Source organism: Osmerus mordax, chromosome 7 (genome assembly GCF_038355195.1).
Source record: "Osmerus mordax isolate fOsmMor3 chromosome 7, fOsmMor3.pri, whole genome shotgun sequence".
NCBI lineage: Eukaryota > Metazoa > Chordata > Actinopteri > Osmeriformes > Osmeridae > Osmerus > Osmerus mordax.
In genome coordinates, this window is record NC_090056.1 from 16,681,111 (window position 1) to 16,708,965 (window position 27,855).

The 27,855-nt window shown below is 41.0% G+C and overlaps 7 protein-coding genes across 11 annotated transcripts; 2 read left to right on the plus strand and 5 right to left on the minus strand.

The window, feature by feature from the left end:
• Positions 1-3: 3 nt before the first annotated feature.
• Positions 4-2,058, minus strand: LOC136945753 (emerin-like). Its single transcript, XM_067239770.1, has 7 exons — positions 1,881-2,058; positions 1,594-1,701; positions 1,450-1,484; positions 1,342-1,364; positions 1,212-1,265; positions 1,050-1,106; positions 4-960 (listed from the first exon to the last, which is right to left on the minus strand). The coding sequence occupies exons 1-7, from the start codon at positions 1,960-1,962 to the stop codon at positions 738-740; spliced, it is 582 nt and encodes a 193-aa protein (XP_067095871.1). The 5' UTR covers positions 1,963-2,058; the 3' UTR covers positions 4-737.
• A 307-nt stretch (positions 2,059-2,365) lies between these two features.
• On the minus strand, positions 2,366-5,340 carry si:dkey-183p4.10 (uncharacterized). 4 transcript variants are annotated; one of them, XM_067240150.1, is made up of 7 exons: positions 5,131-5,340; positions 3,574-5,013; positions 3,241-3,486; positions 3,080-3,149; positions 2,942-2,990; positions 2,747-2,788; positions 2,366-2,621 (listed from the first exon to the last, which is right to left on the minus strand). In XM_067240150.1, exons 1-7 carry the CDS (start codon positions 5,171-5,173, stop codon positions 2,520-2,522), a joined length of 1,992 nt encoding a protein of 663 aa, XP_067096251.1. In that variant the 5' UTR covers positions 5,174-5,340; the 3' UTR covers positions 2,366-2,519. The 4 variants fall into 4 exon arrangements, with proteins under 4 accessions (XP_067096251.1, XP_067096250.1, XP_067096249.1 ...); XM_067240149.1 differs by having other exon boundaries at positions 3,241-3,489; XM_067240148.1 differs by having other exon boundaries at positions 2,942-2,987; positions 3,241-5,013.
• Positions 5,341-5,648: 308 nt separating this feature from the next.
• Positions 5,649-7,873, minus strand: dnase1l1l (deoxyribonuclease I-like 1-like). The gene is made up of 8 exons (XM_067239598.1): positions 7,591-7,873; positions 7,356-7,444; positions 7,190-7,273; positions 6,973-7,094; positions 6,671-6,783; positions 6,325-6,482; positions 6,103-6,199; positions 5,649-5,989 (listed from the first exon to the last, which is right to left on the minus strand). The coding sequence occupies exons 1-8, from the start codon at positions 7,732-7,734 to the stop codon at positions 5,909-5,911; spliced, it is 888 nt and encodes a 295-aa protein (XP_067095699.1). The 5' UTR covers positions 7,735-7,873; the 3' UTR covers positions 5,649-5,908.
• Positions 7,874-7,878: 5 nt separating this feature from the next.
• Positions 7,879-13,458, minus strand: traf3ip3 (TRAF3 interacting protein 3). 2 transcript variants are annotated; one of them, XM_067239597.1, is made up of 14 exons: positions 13,103-13,458; positions 12,721-12,857; positions 12,099-12,529; positions 11,637-11,887; positions 11,428-11,455; positions 11,283-11,312; positions 11,046-11,141; positions 10,542-10,613; positions 10,087-10,227; positions 9,847-9,984; positions 9,619-9,754; positions 9,265-9,410; positions 9,055-9,171; positions 7,879-8,707 (listed from the first exon to the last, which is right to left on the minus strand). In XM_067239597.1, the coding sequence occupies exons 3-14, from the start codon at positions 12,498-12,500 to the stop codon at positions 8,510-8,512; spliced, it is 1,755 nt and encodes a 584-aa protein (XP_067095698.1). In that variant the 5' UTR covers positions 12,501-12,529; positions 12,721-12,857; positions 13,103-13,458; the 3' UTR covers positions 7,879-8,509. The 2 variants fall into 2 exon arrangements, with proteins under 2 accessions (XP_067095698.1, XP_067095697.1); XM_067239596.1 differs by having other exon boundaries at positions 7,879-8,710.
• Positions 13,459-13,907: 449 nt separating this feature from the next.
• atp5pb (ATP synthase peripheral stalk-membrane subunit b) lies at positions 13,908-17,265 on the plus strand. The gene is made up of 7 exons (XM_067239970.1): positions 13,908-14,049; positions 14,913-14,949; positions 15,168-15,310; positions 15,692-15,855; positions 16,101-16,226; positions 16,444-16,623; positions 17,100-17,265. Exons 1-7 carry the CDS (start codon positions 14,022-14,024, stop codon positions 17,175-17,177), a joined length of 756 nt encoding a protein of 251 aa, XP_067096071.1. The 5' UTR covers positions 13,908-14,021; the 3' UTR covers positions 17,178-17,265.
• An 861-nt stretch (positions 17,266-18,126) lies between these two features.
• Positions 18,127-25,043, plus strand: eps8l3b (EPS8 signaling adaptor L3b). Its single transcript, XM_067239381.1, has 19 exons — positions 18,127-18,153; positions 18,880-18,949; positions 19,064-19,128; positions 19,271-19,429; positions 19,628-19,777; positions 19,957-20,042; positions 20,195-20,337; positions 21,622-21,743; positions 22,218-22,338; positions 22,434-22,504; positions 22,713-22,787; positions 22,991-23,136; positions 23,337-23,493; positions 23,744-23,784; positions 23,871-23,964; positions 24,132-24,248; positions 24,431-24,516; positions 24,633-24,765; positions 24,886-25,043. The coding sequence occupies exons 2-19, from the start codon at positions 18,907-18,909 to the stop codon at positions 24,925-24,927; spliced, it is 1,851 nt and encodes a 616-aa protein (XP_067095482.1). The 5' UTR covers positions 18,127-18,153; positions 18,880-18,906; the 3' UTR covers positions 24,928-25,043.
• Positions 25,044-25,406: 363 nt separating this feature from the next.
• On the minus strand, positions 25,407-27,835 carry LOC136945510 (glutathione S-transferase Mu 3-like). The gene is made up of 8 exons (XM_067239382.1): positions 27,725-27,835; positions 27,287-27,362; positions 26,822-26,886; positions 26,664-26,745; positions 26,481-26,578; positions 26,101-26,196; positions 25,907-26,017; positions 25,407-25,803 (listed from the first exon to the last, which is right to left on the minus strand). The coding sequence occupies exons 1-8, from the start codon at positions 27,758-27,760 to the stop codon at positions 25,708-25,710; spliced, it is 660 nt and encodes a 219-aa protein (XP_067095483.1). The 5' UTR covers positions 27,761-27,835; the 3' UTR covers positions 25,407-25,707.
• Between the last annotated feature and the right edge of the window lie 20 nt (positions 27,836-27,855).

Sequence of the window (27,855 nt, forward strand, 5' to 3'; positions counted from 1 at the left end):
AAAACATGTTTTTGTGATTTTATTAAAAGCATACATCACAATCAATTTATTTCCCACAAGTGCTAAGTAATAAAATGATCGATTTGGAATTTATATAAAAAAAGACATGAATACGTTTTAAAGTTGGATGGATACAAAAGATGTGACTGATTAAAATAGTACATTGGAAATAATTTGCATGAACCTTATATAGCAGGGGACTACTAGGCATTTCTTATTTAGGAGAAGAAAGAAAGAACTAAACCTTGATCAGACACTGCAAGCTCCCAAAACCCATCACCCTGTACATGGGCTGAATCACCATTGTTTCTTAGGAAAATACTGGATGCTAATAAGGCACTAAATTAGACCTCAACTGTATTCAACACCTGGGCATTACATTACATCAAAAGAGCTTGTGAATGGACACTAATGTAGATGTTTGTTTCTTTACCAATTTCACTTGGATAAACTGCATGCAACATACATTAATACAAAATACAACCTTACTGTCAGTTTCTGTTAACTGCAATGTTGTGCAATATTACAGTATGTACTATAATCGTAGGAACACTATGTATGGAGAGAAACCTGTCATAGCTTGTACTAAAATGTGAACACTGGACGATGCAACCGCACTTGTCAAATATCAATATTTAAAGCAACAAAGTACAGGAGTAATATAATGGCATAACCCAAAATACATTCATTAAATTAGGATACAAAATAGCTCAATTCCAATGCCTGAATGCAGTAGATCACTGCAGTCTTTTGAAAGGATCACTTGTATCTGACTCCATGTTGGTAAACACAAGATAAAGAAAACCAGCGACCAGCAGGAATACCAGGATCTGAACCCAGAGGGGAATCAGCCTTGTAGAGCCACTCTCCCCCTTCAGAGTGTCTCCCACAGATTTCACTGCGGTTGGTTTCGAATACGACACGTTTCTGTACGATGATGGAGTGTCGTACACAAGGGGTCTAAAACCAGAGGCATTAAGTCAGACCCATAACCAAGCTGTTAGATGATGATTATAATCACAGTATAAATACTTTCTGAATGGACTTACTCGTTTGAAAAATCCCTTCCACTGTACTCCACGCCACTTGATCTTGAATAAGGTTTTCTGTAAAGGAAGAAACCTTGGCTCAATATCACATTTGACCCTTTTTGGACAACAGGTGAAACAGTTCACATTGATCCTAATTTGAGGGGCTGCTTCTGTACTTACTCATCCACAAAATCCCTTTCAGAGTAGGCTGGCCGCGACCTCATATATGAAGTCCTACAACAGAGAGATGCTTTGGGTTAAAATGTCTGCTATCAAACCGACATAGGTTCAGAACAGATCTCTCACATACCTGTCTCCCGAGTCCTCATGTATCTACAAAAAAGAATAAGGGACCATGCCTAAGTAATTGCAATCTGACATAAAATTCAAATTAAAGTTCAAAACTAAAAATACTTACTGGAGATCGATAGGTGACATAGGTGACCTCTTCCGCTGCAATTAAAGAAGACCAACATTTCATTTGGCGAATTGTGTATTTGCCTATAGATATGTAGTGACTGTAGGTTGTCATGCACAATGTGAATGTATGGTAATTCCTTACCCTCTTCTCTGTAATAGGTTTTGTCAGGCGACGATTTCACCTTACTGTCGCCCTTGTCTTTGGCCATTGCTTCTTTCAACTTTTTTTCATATAAGGCTCTTGTGGAGCCTAAATGTGTGATGGGAATAGCACAATATCGTATGCAGCCAAGTATTTTTGCATCTAGGTTAAGTATGTATCGCTGTATTCGTTGACGTGACGTAGTATGTAGGCTAGCTAACTAACAACGAGGTAAAGTATGTTTTCCAATGTGGGTTTCAAATCTCTGGATTGAAGAAGCAACTTACCGACAATAGGCCCATGCTTGATTCCATATTCATCCAGCAGCTGGCTTATTTCTTGTTCAGACTTACTACTTAGCAAAGACATACTTTCGGTGATATCAAGGTTGTTATATTTGATTAAAAAAAAATAACTTTGGTGACTATTTCAGTTTCCTTACAAAAATCAACAACTTTGACCCCGCCCATCTGATAGCTGCATTGTTTCCGCTTCCCTTCTCAAGACATTTGATTCTTTCTACAGCGCCCTCTCCTGAGTTGAGAGGTAAAGAACGTCTATCAGAAACTATTCGAAAAGCATTTTTGTATGAATGCCTGTATGGGGAAATGGAATTCAAAAGATAATTTTAAAGTTAACAAACATGGAGCATATCTCATAGTGTGGTTCAACTGGGTGCATGTAATGACAACAAATAAAATTCCAGCACAATCACAGATACATTGGCCTACTGCTTATGACAGACAGGACATACTTCATAACTTTTTGAATGAATTGTTTTTTTATTGTTCAAAGTAAAATTAAACATAACTGTATGCATTATACTCTGTAGGTGGTACATAAAAGCAGAACACAGGTAGCCTGTTAACTAAATTACTGCTTTATTATTTACATGCAGGCACACAGCAGAATATACATGGTTCCCATCAATCCAACCAGTCTAGTTGGTCTCTGGCCCACCAAAAAACAGCCAGTCCCATCAGTGTTGCCAGACTCATATTCAACATGAACTTAAGCATGCTCCAACTCTACAAAAACACAAGGAGAGAAAGAAAAAGGAGAGAAACGTTTGATGGTTAATAGCGTGTTGTTAAGTGATTTATTCATCCAATGTACACAATGTCTTGAGTATATCTTCTAGAAGGTGCTTCACCCTCTTTTTGTTGTTGTGGATCATCTGAGTTTCATCCTCCAACTGAAATAAAAACACTCCATCCATCAGTCTCTTAGACAAAATATTCTTCTGCGCAGAAGCCTGAGTGTGTCCGTGTGCGTGTTTATGTGTGTGTGAGAGAAAGAAAGAAAGAGTGTCTGAAAGAAAGTGTGTAAATTGTATAATTACGCTTACATTACACTCCTTGCCTGGGTTTAGATCCTCCTCCACTTCTGAGGAGCTGCTGAATGTAAACAGTTTTAAGGTTTTCAGAGTAGACCCGGTAGTACAGACCACTCATCTGAATTATGATTAATCAAAAATTGCACATACCTGTCAGCGTCATATTGAAAGATTTGAGACAAAGAATCTACGCAAAACTGAACTCGTCTCGTCTTTGTCTCTGAAAGAAAAGGGTTTCACACAAAAAAACAACACCGTTTTGATTCAGTATCACAAACTGGCTTAACTATTTCTATTTTTTTTTTATTTACCTGTGATGTCGTCTTGCTCTTCATCACTGTAAAACTTGTAGAATGCATCGATTCTTTCTTGTTCTTTCTCCCAGTTTCTCTCTCTCTCTTCATCCTCATCATCTTCCTCCTCTGTGATTCCCCAGGTGTTGTACTGGTCATCAAACATGAAACTGTCGTCTATAGTGCCATGTTTGTTTGCGTTTGTTCTTGTGTGAATGTCTGTTTCCAACCTCCCTGTCTGTTGGACTTCTGCATTACACTGCTCTGCTGGTAGAATGGTCACAATTGGGGAAAAAGATGATGTCTCACAAATACGCTGGTCATCAACACTGTGGTGCAAGCTGTTCTCACCTCCCTCTCTGTGAAGTGGGTGATCCCCAGCTCTCTTGTCTTTCCAAAGACCTTGATGGGTTGAGCCCGGTGGTAGTTCTTCATAAGTCTTATTTTGGTCCTCATCCTCACTTGATTTGTAACTGTCGCTCTCATCTTCAACACTCCATTCAAATGTCTTAATGCTACTGTCAGCGGGACTATGGTACAGAGAATTCGGTAGTTCTCGCGCAACATGTACTTCCCCTGAGCTCCTGTCCACATACCCTGTCACTTTGTCAGCCTGTACTCTGTCCTCTGTTACTTCAGTTATGATAACATTGACTCCTTTTACATCCATCTTGGTCCGTCCCGTACACAGGTTCAGGTCCTCCATTTGATCAAACTCCTCACTGTCCTCCATCAGTTTAGTCTCTGTTATGTTGCTATTGAGGAGAATGTTTTCTGAGGTACCGGAGAATGTGCAAACTTCATTGTTTTCTGCTTTCTTTTCTGCGTTCTCCACATACTCACACGAAGAGAGGTCTGAGGGGTGGTCTGCTAAGCTTTCGCCTGCCTCTTGATGGTCCTCAGAGAAACCCTTCGTTTTGTCTTCTATGTGCTGCTGCACACAACCATCGGCGACAACATCATCTATATCTGGCATGGCTAGATCAGGTACCTCAGAAACCACCCCTGATATCCTGTCTGTCTCATCTTCATTTTTGTCATTAACCAGAGCGGCATACTGTTTGAGTATGCTCACTGCCTGTTCCGTATCTTGATGGGGTTCAGTTGAAAAGCTTGAACCCTCCTGATCTGAATCTGAAGAGCACTCTTCTTCCTCCCTCTGCATCTCTACATTCTCAAGCACGTCACACACATGTTCTGTCATCTTCACCCTGCCATGTGCACTGACTCTCCCAAAATAGGTCACATCGTTATTCTGAATTTCACCTTGCTGCTCGTTTCTAACTTGAGGATGTTCGGTTCCCTCTAGGGCTGGCGCCTGGCCCTCAGAGACTCCTATCCCTACGACCTCCTGCTCTCTGTCCCAAAATGCCTCTTCACTACGAACAACCAAGGACCAACTACCAGGAGAACAATGGGTTTCTGTTCCTATATCCTCTTCTGTGTCTTCTCCAGAGTCAGATTTCTCTTCCTCCATTTTGTGCGCAACTACTGTCTCTACTCGCGGTTGCTTCACTGGTGTTTTACTTACACCTGTGCCAAACCTCTCTGTTCCACCTGCTCCTTCCTGGTCTTCCGTTGAGTCTGTCTTCTCTTCAGTATTGTTTGTGTTATCTTCAGTCAGACTTAACTCATGGGTCACCAGTACATCTCCCACAGACATAGAAATAGTTTGACCAATTTCCTCATCCTCCTCTTTAAGTGCCGGCAATCTTCTATTAGGAAGGTACTCATCAAAATGCAAAGGCTCAAAGTCTAATTCTCCCTCTGGGAAAGATGGTAAGGAAGTATCTGCAACAACATATTTGACAACAGAATGATGCATACTACAAAAAAGTGAAAGTAAAGGGCAAATTCAGTTTTGTAATTGTATAATAGAGGAGGCTTAATGATCCCTAGAATGCTTACCTGAAAATGCACCAGTTAGCAAATCAGCAAAGTTTTGTTCCATCCTGCCTTTAGATAGGACAAATGAGCGTACAGTAGGCTCAGATTCTTTCTTGTTCAGAACAACATATTCAAACAGACAGTACTTCTATCATGCAGTCAACAACAAAACACGAACATGTTCAAATGTAACATTTGCAAACTCCCCTCAGACTATGAGGAGTATGAGGAAGAGAGAGCCTAGTCACGTCTGTTGTCGCTTGAAATCACTTCCTGTAAATGGAGTGACACAAAACATAACAAATTGTCTCAGACCAAAGAAAATTCACATATTGGCAAATCAAAATGCACATAATGATAATGATCAGTTATTATTGTTAAAAATGAAAACACAACAGTATGTTTAGTTTTTTTAGTTTAGTTTAGTGATTTACTTTGAAGCTCCATGTTCTGTAATGATGTCATCTTTGATGTGGTTTTGTTCTGTGTAAGCCTCTGCTAGTTCTTCCTGCTAACCAAGGTACACATAAGGCATTACATTTCTTCTTTATACTTGTGCTCATTGACACTTCAAATCAGTTGGATTTATCTACCGGGATATAGATCACAAAGCTCAAAGAAATTTGAATGTCCTAATATGTTTATTAGAATCTTTATCTCAATTTGTGTTTTAATTATGTTCAGTTACAGAATTTATTTCAAACATCTGATATCAGTGAATACACCTTTGGTATTTAAAATGTGTAAGTTGACACAGGTAAAACATGATTTTAAGAAGAGTCCATAGAGAAGCCTCAGTTTAGAGTTCATGGCGGAGCAAATAGCGATGGTTGGGCTTCAGGTCAACCTCTACTGGGAAGTGGTCACTGACTTCCAGAGCCTGAAAAGTCACATAGGGGAGAACAGGAACATGTAATTGACACAGTGAAGTCAACAAATTCAAATTCAAGTTCACTGAAGTTAAAAATACTGAAGTTGGATAGGTTAGTGTACCTCCTCCTCGGTTAAATGGAACTTCTCCTTGAAGTTGAAGGGCTGAGCTGATTCCGGAACTATGCCAGAGAGGACCTCACGTCCATGGACAACAATCCTATTTTGGGGTGGGTATGGGAAAGCATACAGAACTCAATAATCTATACAATGTAACAAAATATGCATTTGTATAGTAATTACCACTGACTGAAAACTGAAACAGCTCTGTGTGCTTTTACTGACCTGTCATAAGCACAGTGTGTTCTCTCTCGCACAGTGGTATCCTGCTCATCTCCGATCAACCAACGGAACTTGGGATCGCTCCGCAGACGGATAGCTTTCCAGCCCTTGATGGTTATGTAGCTGCAACCGGCATTGAGGTCCCCCAAAATCACAACATTCTGAGGAGGAGAAACAGGAAGTAGAATGGACCAAAGTCACACATTTAGGGAGGACAAAAAAATATGTTAAGAAATCTTTTGCTATGTAACCTTAGTTAGAGATTAGAAAATCTAAAAGGATTTTGTAAAAAAAAAAAAAAAAAGAGGATAGAAAACATGATAAATGGTTTTAAAATTATTTGATTAACCTCAGTTTTCCACTTCTTGTAGATTCCCTTGAAGACAGAGTAGAGTTCATCAATCTCTTTCATTGCTGTTTTGGGACAGGTGTGCTGGCCAACCAGGACAAAATCCTTCACCACTGGAAAACATAATTAATTAAAAATTAATCTCATGGAATTCCTCATACTCTTAATATGTATCTATGCAATGACTAATCAATAATACTGCAAGTATAGAAGCCGCCCTCACAAAATTGTGCCTTTCCTTATGTTGGTAGTAGTTACATGTTTTGACAAATTATCTGCTACATATTAAAAATAGCTCTCACAGGTAGTGGGGGAGTGAAATCGGACAATAAAAGGTTCCCTGGAGAAAATATCAGTGCCATTGGTTTCTTTGCTCTCCAGTTTAGGATAATGGTAGTGTTCTTGCACCTGCAGCAGATCCTTCCTACACACAATAAGGAAGAGAGCAAAGCCAGGAAAAATAAAAGGCAAAACATTTATTTGAGTCTCTGCTGAAATGTGTTTATACTAAAGGGCTACCTGTAAATGTAGACGTATTGCTCCTTGTACGTTTTCTTCCCCAGTCTCTTACTCTCTACGTAGGAGTACGAAGATTTGTCAAATCTGGAAAGAAAAGGCACTTTGGGTGATTATTTAAAACCTAATAAAGGCCCTGTAAGTATGAGGAGTGGACTCTATACGGTACCTGTTCAGTTCCTTCACCAGTGTAGGTATGGCTTTACCCTTGGAGTCTCGCACCTCTTGAATTAAGCATAGGTCACAGCGGGCCAGGATCTGAGAAACAGGAAACTGCATCTAGTTAGGCACTGGAATATCCAAATAATCAGTAACTCACAGTAATGATCAACATTAATTCATGACCTGCAGGAAAAGCTTTGAAGCTTCTAACTCTAACCCCTTTCAGTGTCTTCAAGTCTTACCTTGATCAAAATTCCCATAACCTTTTTGTTATTGACTTTTGCCTCCCCAAAACTCTGAACATTAAAGGCACAGATCTTCAGCGACAGTGCAATGTTCCAAAGACAAAATCCTACGAAACACATTAGAAGTACTGGCGACCTCATTCTGCAGCAGAGAGGGATTCTGTAAATAAAATTTAGAAAATGAAACTATTAACACGTGTACTTTAATAACCTTTGTCTAAAACTCATATTCGTTTGTGTCTCTCACCCTCAGTGTTCCAGGGAAACTGATTCTCGCTTGTTGACTATTCATGATATGACTGACCTGTGGTATATTTGGGAACATACAGGTAACAGGGATAAAAGACAGGGGGCATGGGTACGTTTGGAGGATCTGCTGTGTCAGTGTTCAGCGAGAATGGAGCTCTATCTGGAAACGTTAAAGAACTGAGCACAGTGCACAATGAGCTCTGGTCCTATTCATAAACTTTGGCTGTGTTGTCCCTAAGTTTTGAGTGCTACCTTGCAATAGAGGGAGCCACATGATCCTGTTGCAGCTGTACTGTTCAAGTGCACTGAGCCGGTTCCCACTTTTCTCTCACTCTAGACGTGCTTATTGATTGAAGTGATCAAGTATTTTACATAGGCCCTGCTCATTATGGATCCTGCTGAGACAGATTGAATAATCTCTTGCTTTTATCTAAAGTACTATAAAGCAGTTTCCCAGTGTTTGTGCTGCATTTTAACTCTTGACCAAGGTCAGACATTTCAATACTATAAATATTAACTATAAATATAAAATACTGGAAATAGCTGATCGGCACACATGAAAGCACACGTAGTGTTATAGTGTGTGTATTTTACAAATATATTTATTTGTACACATAAATATATGTAACAAAAACATTAGAAATGTTATTCCTTCGAACTGCCCCTTTCAGATAGGTCTGAGGCACCGTGAGTGTTGTGGTGATGCAACGTCCACTAGATAGTCTTCCACACGTTGTTCTAGATCTGCATACAAGACCTCAACTTGCTCCCTGAAGGGGGGATGCCACAGCCACAACATGGCAACCCCTGCCACGGCCAGCAGCAGGACCAGGGAGACATAGATTCCCAGCCAGGAGCCACAGGACTGCTTCAAGGACAGAGGAGAAAAGGACATCAGATACTTAGTGTGCAATTCAAAGTGCAGTGGAGCTTTTCAGACTCACAGTCCTGTTCCCAGCAGAACAGGTTTTATGAGAACAAACAAAATGCTTTGCACTTTCTGTTATGTACTGGCGCTCATAAGGGGCAAGAAAAGGAATTTAATAAGATCAAGAGAGGCATATAAATCAATTCAACATTGTGAGAACATACCCAGACAAAAAGAAAAGCTGTTCCAGTGAATTTGATAAAGGACATGAGAGAACCTGCCTACACACACACACACACACACACACACAAACACACACACACACACACACAGAGTCTGCTCACCCTTTTGCTGCGTTGATGGCCAAGTTGCCGAAGCTCGTCCCTGCACTGCTTCAGCCGGGCCTGGTATGACTGACACTCTTGGCCCACAGCCTCCAACTCTGTCAGCAGCTCCTCACACTGACAACACACACCACTCCCTGTTTCAGATTCTCATTCTGTCTCCGTGAGTGCCACACACATTGAGAATCTTTTTCCGGAACCCTCCCCCACCTCTTTTTCCTTCAGCTGGAGCTTGTCCTGCGTCTGACAGAGCTGCTCTGCCAGCTGAGCGCTCCCGCATCCCAGGTTCTCCTCCTCCGACCTCCTGGAGGACTCGTTGACATGTGCTTCAGAGTCCTGGAGCTTAGTACTGCTATCTAGGAGTCAGGGCCAAAAACAACATTCAATTATCAAATAAAACAATTCCCTACTTCGTACGTTATGGATGCAGATACACAATTTCCTCATGTCCTTGCTGTGGAATTTCCTCTGGCATTTTGCATATTCTGAATGCACCCATGTGAGTGCAATGTGAGTTTATGGTATAATCGTGAACCACACTGGAAGAAAGTCCATCCCCCTGACCTCTTATGATCTGGACCTCTTCCCTCAGGGCCTGGTTGTCTTCCTCCAGGTAGGCAATGCAGGAGCGCAGCTCCGCCCCAGCCAGCTGTAGCGACTCCACCTCCCCCTGGAACCCCGCCTCTCTGCACTTGGCAATCTACACCGCAGAAACCCACAAAAAACCCTCAAACGTTGATACGCAGACTGTTTTGGGTCAGAACAAGGGGATGTTAGTCTGCCGTGTTGTACCTCAAGTTGGGTCTGCAGCTGCTGCAGCTGTCCTGCGCTGACCTCCTGACTCATCTTCAACTGGTCTGAGATCTGCTTCAGCTCATCATACCGGACTTGCCATTGTGAGGCCTCTGCCTTGGCTGACCTCAGACCCTCCTGGAGAAACACGTTTCATTTATCTGAGTGAAAGACTTGAGTTATTGATATCGACTTTTAAACAGGGATTCTGTCGTGGGTTAAGAATGTGTGGGGCCCTACCTGCAGAGTCTCGGTCTTGCTGAAGGCTTCGGCCTTGTCATGTGTGGCCCTCTGGATGGCTGCCAGGGCCTTCTCCTCGTACGCACCCTTCTGTTTCTCCATCTGCATCACCTGCTTCTTCAGTCCATCCCTAGTGTACTTCTGTGGCAGGAGGGGACATCACCTCAAGGTTACATCACCGCCAGGTTATACCTACAAATTATTTGATACAGTTCTGCATTTCTGCATCCCTAAAGGGTACATAGACCCATGTAGGGCCATTCTCTATTGATATTAAGTGGCGTGACTCTGTGACAACCACATTTCTAAAATGATCACTACTATTATTAGACTACTAATTATATATTAAATGCCATTTGTCTGTCAACATTAAAAGTGAAGATGTTCAAAAGTAAGTGAAATGTGGTCCTGGCAGAATCCCTCACAGTTGTCAGCTGTAGATATAATTTCCTTACCTGCAGGCAGACTTGTAACTGTGCCTCCAGAGCTTTGATCTTGCTTTTCAACAGGTCTTCATTGCAGCGGATCTGTGCGGTGAGACAGGAAATGCCTGAGTGTCACACTGAAACCTGCACAGGAAATAACTAACGTAACGGCTGACACCACGGCTGCACCAATTAGAGCCAAGCTTGCATTATGAAAATGCAACCTCTTTTTGCAACCTTTTTGATTTAACACTACATTTAACTGATCCACGGGCAAACTATGACACACCAAAAAATGATTCTCTCAATGAGATGAAAACCTCTATTAGTCAATTTGTCATTGAGGTTAGCATAGAAGTAAACGACAGAAGCAGTAGACAAGTGCTTTTAGACCTTCAAGCTGCATTAGAATTACAATTTCTCAAACACGCCCTTCCTGTGTAAGAACTTTACAGAGGAGAGCGAGAGAGCGAGAGAGCGAGAGAGCGAGAGAGCGAGAGAGGGCAAACTGTAATGGTGAACAGTATGTCTTACTGTCCACAGTTTGTCAGAGGAGTGTATCAGGGTGGAAGCATTCTTCTGCAGCACTCCTAGCTTGTTCTTCAGGGTGTCCTCTCTCCACAGAGCCTCCTATGTAGAAGCAGAGTCAGAAGAGGCAAGCTCATGTCATCACTCAACCCTGTACAGGGTGGTGGGACATGATTCTAACAGCAATGTCCTTTTTGTTAACGCTTCCCTGCTGTAAATGGTTTTATATTACAATTGCTTTACCTGTAAGTAGTCAGCTAGCTGAATAACTTCCTGTTTTGGGAGAATGGAGAGATCGTTTTTTTACCAATACGATGAAAAACACATTTATAAGTTGTGTAAGAATCAAAACATTGACTTGGAAATTTGTACTTTGATGGAAGCTTACCTTTTCCTTGACAGTGACAAACCCAGACCTGTCCAAAGAGGAAACACAAGACAATACATGGTTAACACCTAGACATGAGATTACATTGTGACAATGTGTATTTGGTAATAATTTGTTTACAAATGAAGATAACAAAACACACACACATTTGAAACTTAACAACTCGTCTCACACATTTAATGATGGAAGACAACATAATTTAGACTCACTCCGTCTGTACACAGGCATCTTGCATCTTATGGGTTTGATTTGATTCTCCCATGCCTGCCTTGAGACCTATAGGGACATTCTTGGACCCAGGGGAGGCATAGATTGTAATACTTTGATCCATCTTCTTGGAAACCTTTCGTGTTTGCTCAGGGACTTCTCTGATCGGCCTGGGAGTGGATAGAAAGTTCTCAGGCTTTTTTGCAGCGTGTCTCTCCTGTCCAGACTCTGCTTGGTCTAACCAGAATAAGGCCTGGGGAAATTAGAATAAATTAAGTAAAACCAAGTACGCACTCAAACGCTACTGTTCACTGATAATGATATTGATACACATACAATTTGACATTGGATTGTCACAGAGAAATGTTTGTGTAGCTAAAGGGATCAAATTGACACACAGAGGTAAATATTCAAGCAAGACTACAGTAGGTAAAACAATGATAGCTGATAGTTAAAACCTTTACCCATTCATTGGTGCTAGCATCCTCATTGGTCAGTCTCTCGCTTGTTGACACTGTAATTGGGCATCCATTAGAAGTGGAGATTTTGCATACTTTTCCCTGCAAAGTCTGAGACATGGTTGATTTCCCCTTCTTGATCGACGATTGACCTTTAGATTTCTTTCCCGATTCTGGACAGGTCAGATCTGGGCTCACTGTCCGTCTTCTGTCAAACTCCAACTGTCTCTTTCGCTGCATCTCTGCCTTCATCCACTTTGTGTCTATGCCTCGTGTTGGACTCCGACAAGATGTTTGATTGTTGCGACCTCGAAGGGATTCATGTTTCTCTGCACGTTCCTCCAGCATATGATCATACTCTTTCATTGGAGACTCTCTCTCGGGGACTCTAAACTCTAAGGTCTCCATTGGAGGGGTCTTGTGACAGTTTAGTAAAACTGCAATGGAATGGAATAATATCATGACATTTTGTTCTCAGTTGAAATAAATAAGCACAAACTTCACAATAGATGTACATCAATGATACATGTCTATGATCTGCCTATATCAGCTGGCTGGGTAAAAGAGTACTGAGAACCAGCCTACATCTCACATATGGAGTTAAAACACAGCAGGTGCAGACAATTACCTTGTTAGGAAATGTGCAATTCGGTGTTCCACAACTTCGCTTTACTTCAAACCACTTAGAGCTAGCTCATTCATAAACTTCTCTCACAGGCATTTTCAAGCCCCAAGGACCATATTGTTTGAATTTTCCTTGACAGTCTGCACAGAAAAGGTTGAATGAAATATAAAGATTAGGCCCATACTACATTCAAATCTAGATTTCTTGATGCTCACCTAAAGCTGTTACAATATGTTCAACATTGTTCTGTATATGTCCAGGTTAATTCAATGCAAACAAAAGAGTTATATAATGATACAATGACAGTAGCTTTGAGATCGCTGAGCACAGAGCTTGGGTAGGGAAGTTTTAGATCCAATACATGCATGAAGTGGTTGCCTTTTACCTGCTCAGTGATCTATCTTGTTATTTTTCTTGAAAAGGGGTCTTGTAGAGACAGTAAATAATATTCCAACAAGCAACAGGCTTTTTCTTCAAAAACTAAGACCGATATGTCGCGGTTTTTTCTCAGTCTTCTTCTGACTTGTATATTTAACAGGAAGTGTAGAGCCACACCAGTCATATGTTCCTCTATCTCATCAGCCAGCCATATTATAAGTGATGCCACACACATGTGGGCCCTAAGATTAGACATGGACTTAACCAGCTCCCACCGTAGAACATTTGTTGTACCATGTTTGGAGAAGAAATTCTATCACAGTCCAATTGTATTAATTTAATTTAGATATATTTTAAATAAAAGTATTTTTGTTGTTGTTGAAAATTTACATTTGTTGTGTCAGTAGATGGAGTATGTCTGAAGAAATACTGTTTTAGACCCATAGATGTATGTGTTTTCATTGCACTTAAGCTGTGTCCAGGCTCACCAATATAAAAATTTGATGATAAAATACATTTTCTTTTCCTTTTGATGATTGTGTGTGCTCCCTCTAAAGTTCTAAGTACTTGAGTAAATTAAATAATATGTAGGCTTATTTACTTATTTATTTATTTATTTATTGTATTTTCTTTATTCACACAGTGAAATGAAATATCATCAAAAGCATGGAAAGATCAAAGGTCCTATTCTGACAAACGTACAGTAACTGATAGTTGTTCATTCAATGTAACAAACGTGTGCCACCTAGTGGAAACAGGTTTGTATGACCTCGAGTACAAAATCCTGCAGTCTCGCGTTATTTGAAAACGATTTCCTGTCTGTCCGCCATCCTTGCTGCTCTCTAGAAGGGCACGAAGAGGCCGAACATAGGGAACAGAGGGAAGGTGCTAAGTAAAGCAAGGACTTGGCATTTCGTCTTTCAAATATGCTGTCCAGGCTCGTTTTCGTTTCAGGTATGTATGATCTAACATTAAAGATGTGAATTCAAATATGCGTGACTTACAACTGTTATGACACAAAGCACGCTATGTTTTACTTTATATGAATGTGAAGCTGAAGGGTAAAGTGAAGGCCTCACATTGAATGGAGTATGCTAGCTAGCTAGAGTTAGAATGCCTCGCGTCAAATAGCAACCCCTATTTCGCTAGCTAGATTACTTTATTGATTGTTCAAAATACAGTATCAACGCATCTAACATGGCTAGCAATGAGTGAGTTTTGTTGAATGCTTGAAATGTCAGCATGCCCCAGTGCATTTTGACAACATTGTGCACACAGTACTAGCCGGACAGCTTGTGCAAACCAAAGTCAATATGAAAGCTGTAGCTGACGTTCATTTCCCAGTGAAAGGCAGTTAGCTCTATCTATTTTAGCTACTTGTTAGCTACGGTAGCTATAGGCTACATGAGTTACTTGTTCTGTTTGGTTACATAAATGTTGGATGGTGAAACGTGGTGATCCTGGTACTCCTATTGCCAGCAAATGTTTTAAAACTGCAATGCATGGAACAGTGTAATTAAAGTTTTGATGTACAACTTCTTTGACTGCTAGCTAAGTATTGCTAATGTCAAATGGCACAGTAGAATAAATCATTTTCACTACACAGTAAAATATCGCAAAGATGCAGTAGTCATGTAGAAGTGAATACGATGAAAGAAAGCAGACTCAAGATGAATCCGATAAAAATCCATCGTTGCTGTTTGAACAGTTGCGGCGAAACACTGCCCTTGTTGCTGCCTTCCCACCTGTCCTGTCATGACTTTTGGAAATGACTTTCAGATCAGACAGAAGTCAAAACGTTCTTTCTTTTTTTTCAGCCAATGCTTTGAAAAGCAGCGGCCCCATTGGAGCTGGGTACGTAGACATGATTATATACTTTGAAATATTCTACTATGTTTGTTAACTAAATGTGGAATGTAATTCCTGTCCAAGTGTTTCCCTTGATTGAAAGAACTTGTGTGTGTGTGTGTGTGTGTGTTTTGCAGCCCTATAATTTTCCGTAAACATTAACAAGGTGTCTCCTAGCTATTTGTCTGTGTTTTACAAAAGTGTATGCTGGTGTTTTTCTGTAGACTGGTCCAGGTTTCCCACCTCCACACATCTCCCCAGAGTCTGGTCCCAGTACCCCCCCTGCCAGAGAAGGGGGGCAAGGTACGCCATGGAATCATCCCCGATGAGATCTTCCAGACGCTTTACCCCAAGACTGGTGTCACAGGTCTGTATTTACATTTAGTCATTTAGCAGACGCTCTTATCCAGAGCGATTTACACTAAGTACAGGGACATTTCCCCCCCGAGGCAAGTAGGGTGAAGTGCCTTGCCCAAAGACACAACATAATTTGCACGGCCTGGAATCGAACCGGCAACCTTCTGATTAGTAGCCTGATTGCCTAACCGCTCAGCCATCTGACTCCCTGTATGACATTCCAGAACTGAATGATCCTTCTCTCTGTGCACATGCACATTTAATTGACTTTCATTCCTTCTACTGTACAGAATATTTTGTACTGGATTATTGAATGGGGGCCTTCAACTGCTTTTGCCTTACTACACTTTGCACCAGAACATTTTCTTCATGTGTGTTGTTGCTCTTCCAGGGCCCTACATGCTGGGCACTGGCCTTCTTCTGTACATGCTGTCCAAGGAGATCTATGTCATCAACCACGAGACCTTCGCCGCTGCCTCCATAGGAGCAGTTATTATCTACGGTGTCAAGACATTTGGCCCCAGCGTTGCAGAGTTCGCTGACAAACTGAACGAGGTGGGTCATGTTTTTGGACAAAGACAATGTTAGTAATTGCACCTGTCAGACAAATAATTGGATGGGTCACCACAATACCTCACCCCCCCCACGTGCACACTTTCAAAACCAAGATTTTGGAAAACCTACTGTAAATGATTGTAACATCGCTCTGGATAAGAGCGTCTGATAAATGTAAATACGAACATGCACAAAGTGTGGGTGTCGGAATTCCTCTGACTATCCTGTCCTGTGTTGGTGTGCAGGAGAAAGTGGCCAAGGCTCAGGAGGTGAAGGATCTGGCCATGGCCAGTCTGGCCCTGGCCGTGGAGAACGAGAAGAAGGAGCAGTGGAGAGTAGATGGACGCCAGATGCTCTTCGCAGCTAAGAAGGTAAGATGGGGAGAATTCGTTTTTTTTCCTCGCTATCTTCTCTCGCTATCTCTCATCGAGTCTCTAATTAGAAACAAGGAACCTAGACATATAATAAACACTGATATGAAATCCAATATGAACCTGTGATATCCCTGTAGTACATGGCACACACTACATTGAACATCTTGGAGGATAATGGTGTCCTTTAGCCTCACGTATCCCTCTGTCTCTCCAGAACAACGTGGCCATGCTGCTGGAGACCAACCGCCGGGAGAGGCAGCACATGGTGCACAACGAGGTGAAGAAACGCCTGGACTACCAGCTCGCCCTGCAGAACCTGCACCGACGCATGGAGCAGGAGCACATGGTCAACTGGGTGGAGAAGAACGTCATCAATAGCATCACCCCCCAGCAGGTAAGTGACACCATGATGGCCTCAGAAACCACCACAGCAACTGCGCAACTCTCGGAGGAACAGGGAGTCAGGTGGCTGAGCGGTGAGGGAATCGGGCTAGTAATCTGAAGGTTGCCAGTTCGATTCACGGTCATGCCAACTGACGTTGTGTCCTTGGGCAAGGCACATCACCCTACTTGCCTCGGGGGAATGTCCCTGTACTTACTGTAAGTCGCTCTGGATAAGAGCGTCTGCTAAATGACTAAATGTAAACATCCGTCCAAGTGAATGATGATGGTTATCCTGCCTCTAAAGTAGGATGTTTGAGTGTTGGTTAGGCCTTTAGTGTTGTTGGACTGAGTGGCCCCTAACATAGGGTTTGCCACTAGAGGTCGTCATTGTACTGCAAGGACAGTGGCGGCCTAACATTTTTTTATTTGGGATAAGGTGCTAAGGATTGCCTGTGACCTGACTTGAGTTTCTGTCCTGTTTTACAGGAGAAGGAGAGCATCGCCAAGTGCATCACAGACCTGAAGGCCCTTGCCAAGGCCACCCAGGCCAAAGCTACTGCATAACTGTACAGTTGTCAGCGAAGACTCTCCTAAACTCACTGGTCTCATGAGATGCCCACTTTTCATTACAAATAAACTATTTCCTCTTGAATTATGGTCTCTGTCGTATTATGGGTGTGTGTACACGTTAACTGATGATAAAATAAACGGTTTGCTTATTCGCTACTCACCTAGTCTGTTATTTGTAACCACTGGTTGAAACAACTTCTGGATATTAATTAAACTGGGTTTCATTATCATTCATTTATTTCATATCCATAACAACATGGGTAAAAACATGACCGCCTCGATTTGACTCATGCCTTTTATATGACTCACAGATGGCTTATGCACTCGCAGACTGTTGTGGGGAACTTTGCTCGACAGGAAGGGTATATTGCCAGGGATTCCACACCTTTGGACTCATGAATACCAAATGCCAGCTATTTTCCATTTCAGTGAAATTGCCCATCTAGAAAACGGAACGATGGGCTGGACCTCCATTATGTCGCCATCACAGCTGAGCTGTACTTTGACCTTAGTGAGTGTGCAGGAAGCTAGGTATATATGCTTATTTAGTACTTGGGAATATGTAATGGATGCTGTCTTTGATATGTATGCAATGTGTGGAATATCGATGTGAAAGGACAAGCAATAGAACAGTGATAAAGAACATTGGCGTGACGGTGACAGGTAACAACATGGATAATGTAGTCTCATGACAAGATTTAAAGTAATGAGTCAAGAAATGGTTGAGGTCTTGTGTAAATGAAATACTGTTATATACATTTACTCTTTTAAGGTTGTACAATACTTTGATCTGTAAAAAAATAAATGGTGTTTGTAATTTCACAGTTTAAGTTAGCCAGCAAGGAACTTAGTTCTAGTAACCTAAACCTTGTGTGTTTTTTACATATTGTATCTTATCAGAAGTAATTTGTAAAAGTACAATTTTATGTCTGTTTAAGGGAAAGAACATAATTGGTTGTCAGATACTGAGGTATGTGCTACCATCATTTGAATCTTGATCTGGGCTGGAAATTGTTTAATCATTAAACATCATCCAAACTGACCACATGGTCTATCAAACATTATCTTACAAACACCAGCTGCATAAAGTATTTGTTTCACATACAGTCTACGCTGTGGCAGATTAGGTTTTAAGTACATTGGGTAAGGTTATTCTGTGAGATTTGTGTATGAAGACTTTTAATCTGTCTCAAGAATATCAATAAGAAGGATATTTATTGTAGTTGACGTCCTTTTTTCTTCTTTTTTTTTGGAAATTATCGCTCTTTGTGTTCACAAGGATAGTTGATAAAGCAGTCTGGTTATTTGTACAGAATGGGTGTGGTGACATTATTGTCATGTAGGCCATTTCCGTCTTACAGTAAACTTTACATTTGTGATAAAAGGCTGAAAATGTTTGGTAATACGGGCCCCTGCTATCAGGAAAGATAGTTTTAGAGAGTCTATATTACCAGCACAATTCTCACTTTAATTAGTAAAGGCTTATGAATGGATTGCTGTTATTTACGCCATATAACAACCGATTGCTAAAGTCTTTGCCAAATCAATTCACATTGTAAATATGTACAATACTATACACATAAGGTTTAGCAGTTTTAAAGTCAGACATCAAATGTATCATTATGGCTAGTTCTATTTTTGTGCAGAACTACAGCTCAAAATCGTCTTGATTAAAGTGTTGACATGTATGTTTTAGAGATTCCCTCATAAGGAAGGTTCCATAATGAGGTCAAGTATGTCCAGACCCACTGGCAAATCTATATATTGTAAGTTCACCATCCAACCCTATATACTGTTGACTCTTCAGATATTCTGTGGACTTTTACTGTATAACTATTTGCTGTGGAAGTAATCATATTTTCCCCATGTAATCTAATCAGTACAAAGAAGGGAGTATTTAGAGTCCATGAACAAACAACCAGACAACTTTCAGTACAGAGTGGAGGTAAGGTCTGCCTGATGAGGCTTGTACACTCAGTTCATCCAACCATGTGAAATCACCAGACTGAGCACAATGCACTGTGTGTAGGGCAACTCTGCATCAAAACTAGCAACACCAAACATTTATTCCTCCCTCTTTTGTCTAGCACTTGTTCACATGTGAGCTGGATGGTAAGGAGGTGAAGAACCTGAATGACTGTGTGGCCAGGTTGAAAAGGCTGGATGCCAAAGGGCGCCTATGGGGCCAGGAGATGATTCTGGAGGTGCTGGGGGGCTACCTCCAACTTACAGATATTGAGACCAAGGTATTGTGGTGCTGACTCAACTAAGAGAGTAAACTGTCCCCACGGTTGCTTTGTTATGTTCACCAAATGGAGACTTTTGGATGTGCAGTGGCATTGTTTTTTTGTCTCATGATCTTGTACTCTGTCTCACTCTCTCTATCTCTCTGTCTCTCTGACTTTCTCTCTCTCTCGCCTCTGACTTTATCTCTGATTCTGCAGGCAGAATTGGAGTCGATTCCTCTTATCAGCATCCAGCATACCAATGCCGTGTTGGACAGCTGTGCCTATAACTCCCTCCTGACAGTCACTGTAAAGGAACGCAACAGACAGATATCCCAGGTCTTCATGTTCCAGTGTGAGGAGGTTGGGGTGAGTCACGGTTGACCAAAATCATGTTCTCATTCAATCCGTTTCCAAAGAAAGAGAGATTTCGAAAGAGAGATTTACACTGATACCTTACACTGCAGAAATAGTCCTCAGCAATGTTTCACAACTTAATAGGACTTGATAGGATTTTGTCATGAGGAAGTTGACTTATGGTTTTACAGGCAGAACACATCAGGGTTGACCTAGACAAGGCAGTCAAGAATGGAGGGGCAGATGTTGAGCCCCGCAGAGTCCAAAACAACATCAGGTACGATATGGCATTTACGGCATGTGCAATCTGTCCAACGTTGTTTGGTAACAATGTCTTCTAGAAACTTGTAGGATAACAGAAATGGGTTTGCAGACCAACACAACTTGAAGATTCTGTAACTAGAGACAACCTATTTTTCTTTTTCCCAGGAGCGACCTGGAGAACATCATTGGCCAACAGGTTCCTGGTGGTTTCCGCCCACCTGGGCATCCTCCTCCTTTTGATAGGCTGCCAGAGAGAACCCCCCCTCCCCCAGACTGCCCCGCCCCTCATTGGAACGGCCAGGATTATGGTGAGGAGGATCCTGTATTTTTCAATCCCTCACCACACTTTACTGAGAACTCCAGTATTTTGTCATTAAAAGCACTGATAGCACTAACTCTCACCTATGTGAGAGTTTCACATTTTGCACGTTTTCATGCAATTAATGAAGTCATCAGACGATTAATGCTAATCAACCCATGCTTACAAAGAAATCCCCATAGATCAAAATAGTCCAGTCATTTTAAGCCAAAATGGGGGTCAACCTAGGACAAATTGCAACAGAATCAAACTCAACTGTTTTTGTATCCTCAAAATGTCCTGAGTAAGGAAAAAAAAGCCCAGAAGAATCCCATTAGGGGAAAGTTTAGAAAAAGAACAGAATATAGCCTATTCATACGCCTATTATTTTCTCATGTGAATAGGCTAAACATTTTAACCTTTAGATATCACCATGAAAATTACTGAGTTGATTACTTACATTAAGACAAACAAAAAATAGAGATTCAGACGTTCATTCAAGGTCGACTCAACTGTCAATCAACTGTCACTAAGCTGTCACTCAGGTAAGAAAGATTTCCTTTTGTTTCTCCTACATGGATTATTCAACCTACATTAATAAAACATACCTGGTGATCAACTACAATTTATTGGGAACATCTGGATGTGTGTTGAGCTATGGTATGACTATTATTGGTGAAACAACCCAGCCCCAAACCCCATCTCTGCAATAATAATTAATGAAGGCTGGTTTAAAGTACTTCTTCCTGCCTCTATGTATTAATGATCATGGGTAGCCTAAATGGGTTCCATTCAGACCTTAACATTGAGTCTTTTACTGTTTTATGTCAACAAGATTCAACAAGCCACTTCACCTGGCTATACCCAACGTTTAGATCTGTTGTGGTATTTATGCATATTAACACATACCTAATCAGATTATGCACTGTTTGCCCATGTTAACAAACAATTTCAAAAAACTTGTAATACATTTTTTGTTTGTCTTGATGTAAGTAATCAACTCAGTAATTTTCATGGTGATATCTAAAGGTTAACATTTTTACCATATTCAAGTGAGAAAAAGAATGAATGGGCCTATGAATAGGCTATACTTGGGTCTTTTTCTAAACTTTCCCCTAATGGGATTCTTCGGGGCTTTTCCCCCCTTAATCAGGACATATTGAGGATACAAAATCAGTTGAGTTTGCTTCTGTTGCAATTTGTCCTACCTTTTTTCATAAAATGACTGGACTAAAATGTACCTATTGAAAAATGGTTTGTATTTATTTTAAGTGTCCTTTCTGTGTGTTTCCAGAGATGATGCCAGCCCCTCCAGTGTACCCCCCTCAGGAGGAGCCTGTCTATAGCACAGAGGTGTACGGGGGGTCACAGCACAGTCAAGAGGAGCCTTCACTGGCAGACATAAACAGGAGTGTTGTCAGTATTGCCTCCTACTTACATTTATTCATTTAGCAGACGCTTTTATCCAAAGCGACTTCCAAGAGAGAGCTTTACAAAGTGCATAGGTCACTGATCATAACAACAAGATAGCCAAAAAACATCGCGAGTAGCCAAAACATGAAGCACACATTGTGAACAACCAAAGTAAGTGCCAACGGGAAGAACCATAAGAGCATGTAGTTAAACAAGTTACAATTAAACAACCTGAACCGCTATAAGTGCAAGTGTACCTGTGGAAAAAAGCAAGCAACAGCAACTTCTACAATTAACACATTTAATAAGATGTTTTCCCGTTTGTTTGATTTCAATAGTACCAGCGTTTTTGTATATGTATCATTACAGTTCCTGTAATGATTTCATTTATGATAAATAATTCATACAGCTTTTTTTTACATAACGAAACTATACACCTAATATAAAGTTTGCCAACCATGCTATTTATTTTTGCAGGAAATCTTAAATCACGTGCTTGATGATGTGGAGTTATTCCTGCAGCAAGTAGTAGCTGCTACAACATATAATGAAAATAAACAGAAGAAAAAGAAGAATAAGAAAAAAGCAAATAAAAATGGTAGCGTTAAGCTAACTAAACCAGAATCACATTGATTGATCCTGATATTCAATAGGATCAATAGCAATAATTTAATGCTTTGTCATTTCCTACAGCTGACAATTTGCCCCATTGGAAGGAATTGTATTCCTGTCTGCAGAAAGTGAAGTATGGATTTAATCTTCTGGTGCGTTACCCTCTCCCTGGTGCACTTACCACAAAATATGAAAATGCACTTTCCAATGCAAATTGTTACTTTATTTTCAGTTGGCCAAATGTGCGATAATACCAGTATGCATGATTATTGGCCCTTAGTTTTTTTTTTTTTTTTTTCAATCAAGAGACACGTCAGAAAAAAAACTTCCTACTTGTTTCCATTGTGTTTTCAATATTAGGGGAAAGTGAACGGGTTTATCGACAATCCCACTGCTCCTGACTACGTGCACTTCTTCTTTTCTATCCTGCACAAGGTAAGTGTCCAAAACTACAACGTTGCACTTCCTCTGTTGAAAAGCCTTGTCTGTGTTCACTCTGTTTCAGTGTGAAACATACTGTCCAGAGGTCCTGTTCCCTTTGAACACTTCCAGAATGTGTGGTTACATTCATGCAGTTCACGATTTAACTTTACTCTGTATTTCAATATACTTTCTCTCTTTTTTTGGACCTATTCCAGTTGATGTCTCCTTACCCTCAAGACCTGCCCCTCACAGTCCTCACCCCCCTATTGACAGAGCAGGCCCTTTACCTACTCAGCCAGGTGGTTACTCCACAAGAGGACCAGCTCTGGAGGTCCCTGGGAGACAACTGGAACCTCCCCAGGTGCTGCACAGGCTACCCCAAACCGACACCCAAAATGGCACATATACACACTCCTAGTTCCCCCTATTCCAAGCTGAATACAACATATAAACATGCTTTAATTGATCATGAACCACAACAAACAACAGTTCAGACTGCGACCTACAGTGGACACTTTTGTTCCCTTCCCTCCACAATCATCTTCTGATCTTATACTTCAGGTCCAAACACCCAGAGGGCCACATGCTCCCTCCATACGTACCCCAGTTCAGTGATGGTTGGGAGCCTCCTTTGCCACCCCAGAGTCTGCCAATCAGCAAGAGCAACAGCCATCACGCCGTGAGAGGAGGGCTCTTAGTGCCAAGGCAGGCTGAAGAGGTGCAGCTGGAACATAGCACACAAAGCCCATAATCTCTCATGACTCAATGGAAAATGTGCTCAAATGTTCTTTTCACTCTAAGAGCCCGTATTGAAGACACACACTGTTACAGGACTTACTGACAATTAATCGTAGAATGGCAATATAATCCATCAATATCAAAACGTTGAAATGCCTGTATGTAATGTTAACCTCATTATCTCATAGGTAGCATGCTTTCTCAATGTTATATTACCATTATCTCCATAGGCCATGATGAACAATCCATGGGCCCCCCCGCCACCAACCCAGTGAGTTGTAGTAAAACAAAACTGTCATGTTATCATACATGTATACGTTTGAACTGCTTTCACACAAGGTGTCTGTTTCCAAACAGCACAAGGGAGCCGGCTGTCATGATGCGTGTGATATATGACTTCATGGCAAGGAACAACCAGGAGCTGAGTGTCCTGAAAGGAGAGGTGGTCGAGGTGGGTCCGTCACTTAGAAGACTTGTTTTACGAGACACCAAAGTCCTGTGCATTATGTAGCTCACAGTTGGAAGAAGTGTACCTAAATATTATGTAAAAAGTCTGAACAAATTAAGGGTAACTGCTGAGGTAAATCTACTTCTGTACAAATGTGTGTGTGTTTAAAGGTGGTGGACAAGTCCAAGCAGTGGTGGATAATTCGTAATGTCCGCAAGGAAGAAGGTTATGTGCCTCAGAATATTCTGGAGCCTGTGGATGCAGGAAGGCCAGCGGAGGACGACCAGGTGAGAATAAATGACCTAGTCAGAGCTGCAGAGCTTCAAAAATGATTCTGAATATTCCCCATGCTCTGAGTAAATGGTAGTTTTGCTCTTCTAATGTGAACGAGGCACCTGCTGTAGGGAGGGATGGCAGCAAAATAACCTGTATTGGGCTTCTCAAAGTTTTTCCCTTCTTCTTATCTCAGGACATGCACTCACCACCACCCCTCAACATGATATCCAGACCTGCGGATGTCAAAGCCTGGTTGGAGTACAAGGGCTTCTCCAAAATGTAAGGAGTCAAAATCGAACAACATTATTTTCTCGCAGTTTTCTTGTTTAAAAGGAGCCCATGAAGTTATCAGTGTCCGTGTCATTGCATAAAATGGCTGTGTTGTGTGTGGTTAGAACGGTGCGCAGCCTGGGAGTTCTGACTGGGCAGCTGCTCCTGGGGATGTCCAGGGATGAAATCAGGATGGCGTGCCCAGAGGAGGGAGGCAGGGTCTTCTTCCAACTCCAGAGCATCAGGTCTGCCATCGCGGTAGGTGATCACATACTGGGCACCAAACACAAGACCTGACGTACACAAGACAGGAGTAGTCACAATTTCTTTGAAAGATGGCTTAATTTTATTTTATCTTTGCTCTTCCTTTACCTGCAGCTTGCCAGTGAATCTGGGTATGGTCCTTATAATGGTCGCTGAACAGACCAAAACCCTCAAGAACCAGAGCAAGATTTCAACGAGACCAAGAAAACGTAGAATCAGTAAGACTTAAGACAAACCACTTTAGAATTAGAATTAAAATATATTTAAACTTTAAATTATTCTTGTTTAGTTCAGTGTTTGTGGATATCTAATTTGATTTTGTTATTAAGTTGATATGCTCTATAGGGTGATATCAGTGAAGTGTTGCTTCACCTTCACCTTATCAAGCTTGCTTTATAATCTTAATAAAACCTAGACTGTCATTTCAGTAACTTTACAGAAATATATTTTCAAACTGCCTACTTATGTATCCAGGTTAATATTTTAATGTGACTAAATTCAAATTTTCCATATTTATATTTTCATTATAGTTTCCCCTTATTCGTAAGTAATAAGTCTGGGGGGGAAAAAATCTGACATAACCCTGACAATTAAGTACAATTCACTGTGCAAGAAAAACACTATGCAATTTTTTAATCAATAATGATTTGTCTTTATTAAAAAATAAAGATAAACAAGGATCTACCAAAACAAGTCTACTGAACATATTGAAATAAATCTTTACCCTAAATGTTACAACCAAATGAATTACAGATGGTACAGTCAGTATTTGCACAGAGATACACAGAACCTAATGGTTTTTAACTATTTAAACCACCTTCTAAATTTCTTCTTCTGTCACTTAAAGCAGAACTAGGAAATGAGTCAACATGGTCCCACTTAGCATCTAATGTTAATGTCCAATGTTTTCTAATTTTGTTTCATATTTATTGTTCTTTACTCTTTCTTATTTCCCCACTTGGCCATCTTGTTATTGACAGGAGTCTTCATGAATCTGTTTGACTTCATGTAGGCAGCAATCTTTTCCAAAGCCTGTTAAACAAGTCAAGTAATAGTTCCAGTCGTGATCAACAAAACAAGCACTATGTCCTGATAACATGGTGACGTGGGGATCTTTTTTTGAGACGGGACTGACCTCAAAACGGTCCAGGAAGTCAGTGAGTTTCTTGAAGTCATCCAGGCACTTGGGATCAAGCATGCGGTGCTGATCCAACAGCTCATACATGATGAAGTCCACAAACGTGATCTGGGAGAGGAGGTCAGTTCACAGCTCAAAATGATATGGAAACAGTCATCTCTTTCAATATTCTAAAATACTCAAATATCCACCTTGTCACCGACAAACCACTTCCAATCCCCCAGAAAGGCTGAGAACTGCTTCAGTGTGCCAGGCAGCCTCTCCATGTACCCTGGTTTGATCTTGTCCTGAAAGCAAGAACCAGGGGGGGTCAGATGACTGAGCGGTTAGGGAATCGGGTTATTAATAAGAAGGTTGCCGGTTTGTTTCCCGGCCGTGCAAAATTACGATGTGTCCTTGGGCAAGGCACTTCACCCTACTTGCCTCGGGGGGAATATCCCTTTACTTACTGTAAGCCGCTCTGGATAAGAGCGTCTGCTAAATGACTAAATGTAAACCACAGCTTTATTAAAATCTATTATGTCCACGTGTTTCAGTTATGTATAATCACTTAAATGAGCCATACACTCACAAAGTCAGTGTAGCACATCATCACAAAGCCATTGCGGAAATCCATCGATTGATTCTCCAAGATGTCCACTCGAATCCTCTCATCTTCTGTCTCTCCACCTATTAGATGAGAAAACGTAACTCCATTTAACTTGATGGACAAACACTTAGTTGAGGTCTCTAAAAATGTGTTCAATACACTTACAGAGGTTATGCTTGCGTGCAATGTATCTCATAATGGCATTGCTCTGGACAATCTTTCTGTCTCCATCCTCCAGGTAAGGCAGCTTGAGTTCAAAAGGGTTTTAGTTGGTTGGGTTCAATGCAGCATATTTTATTTCATTGTAGGTATGCAGTACTTACATTCGGAAAGTCCATTACAAGTTTGGGTTTTTCATCAAACCAACAACTTTTGTCATAATTTGGGGCTGTGCAAAAAACAAAACAAAAGCAAAGATATAAGTTATTAAACCACTTGCACATATTTAAATCAAACAGTATTTCTGCCCCCCCCCCCCCCCCCCCCATCAATCACCCCCTGAGCTATACCTGAGTATTGTTGAGATAAAGTATAGGAACTCGTATAGGTTAGGAACTTTTAATTAGGTTACCTTTATTTATTAGAGATTTAGATAGGCTGCTACTTATAAACTTATAAGTAATAAAAAAAATAAACTTGAACTGTATTCAATGTCTTACACAGCCCCTCACAGATATAGTAGTAATTCTAACTCACGAGATCTTTCCACCTTTCCTTAGTGGGAAATGGTGATGGCTTGTATTGTGATGGGGTAGAGCTAGCGGTACCTCCCATGCTACATTAATTACCTTCACCACACTGGTAGAACTTGTCCTCGTACTTAATCCCAGTGTACTCCAAAATAAGGCGGATTGGCTGGGCAAGCTGTTAACAGACAGTGAATACTCAATGAAATAATACATATTTAATTATGTTTATAGGCATTTTAATGAAAGTTTAATGCATACAAATATTATGAACTTTATTTTATATATGGAACAGTGAAAGAGCACACGCTGTCGATGGTTTGCAGTTACATAACCTTTTCATTTGGTAATGATTTTTGAATTCCATCGACGGAAACGAATCAGGATCATGTAATAACAGTGCCATAAATAGTTCAATATAATGCAGTTTGCACAAGGCAAAAAATATATATGAATTTCCTGTAGAGGAATCCATATACACCGCCGCCACAATATGGATAGGTCGTTGCTTAGATTCTGGTCCTAACACAAGATTCTTACCCCACGAATGTCCCAGTATGCCAGTTTCATCGCCATTAAATTAGTGTTAACAACTCGCTAAAGCAGTAGAAGGATTTCGTAGTCAGTCAGACACACTCGGAATCAGTGAGTGAACCAGTTTTCTGCCACGG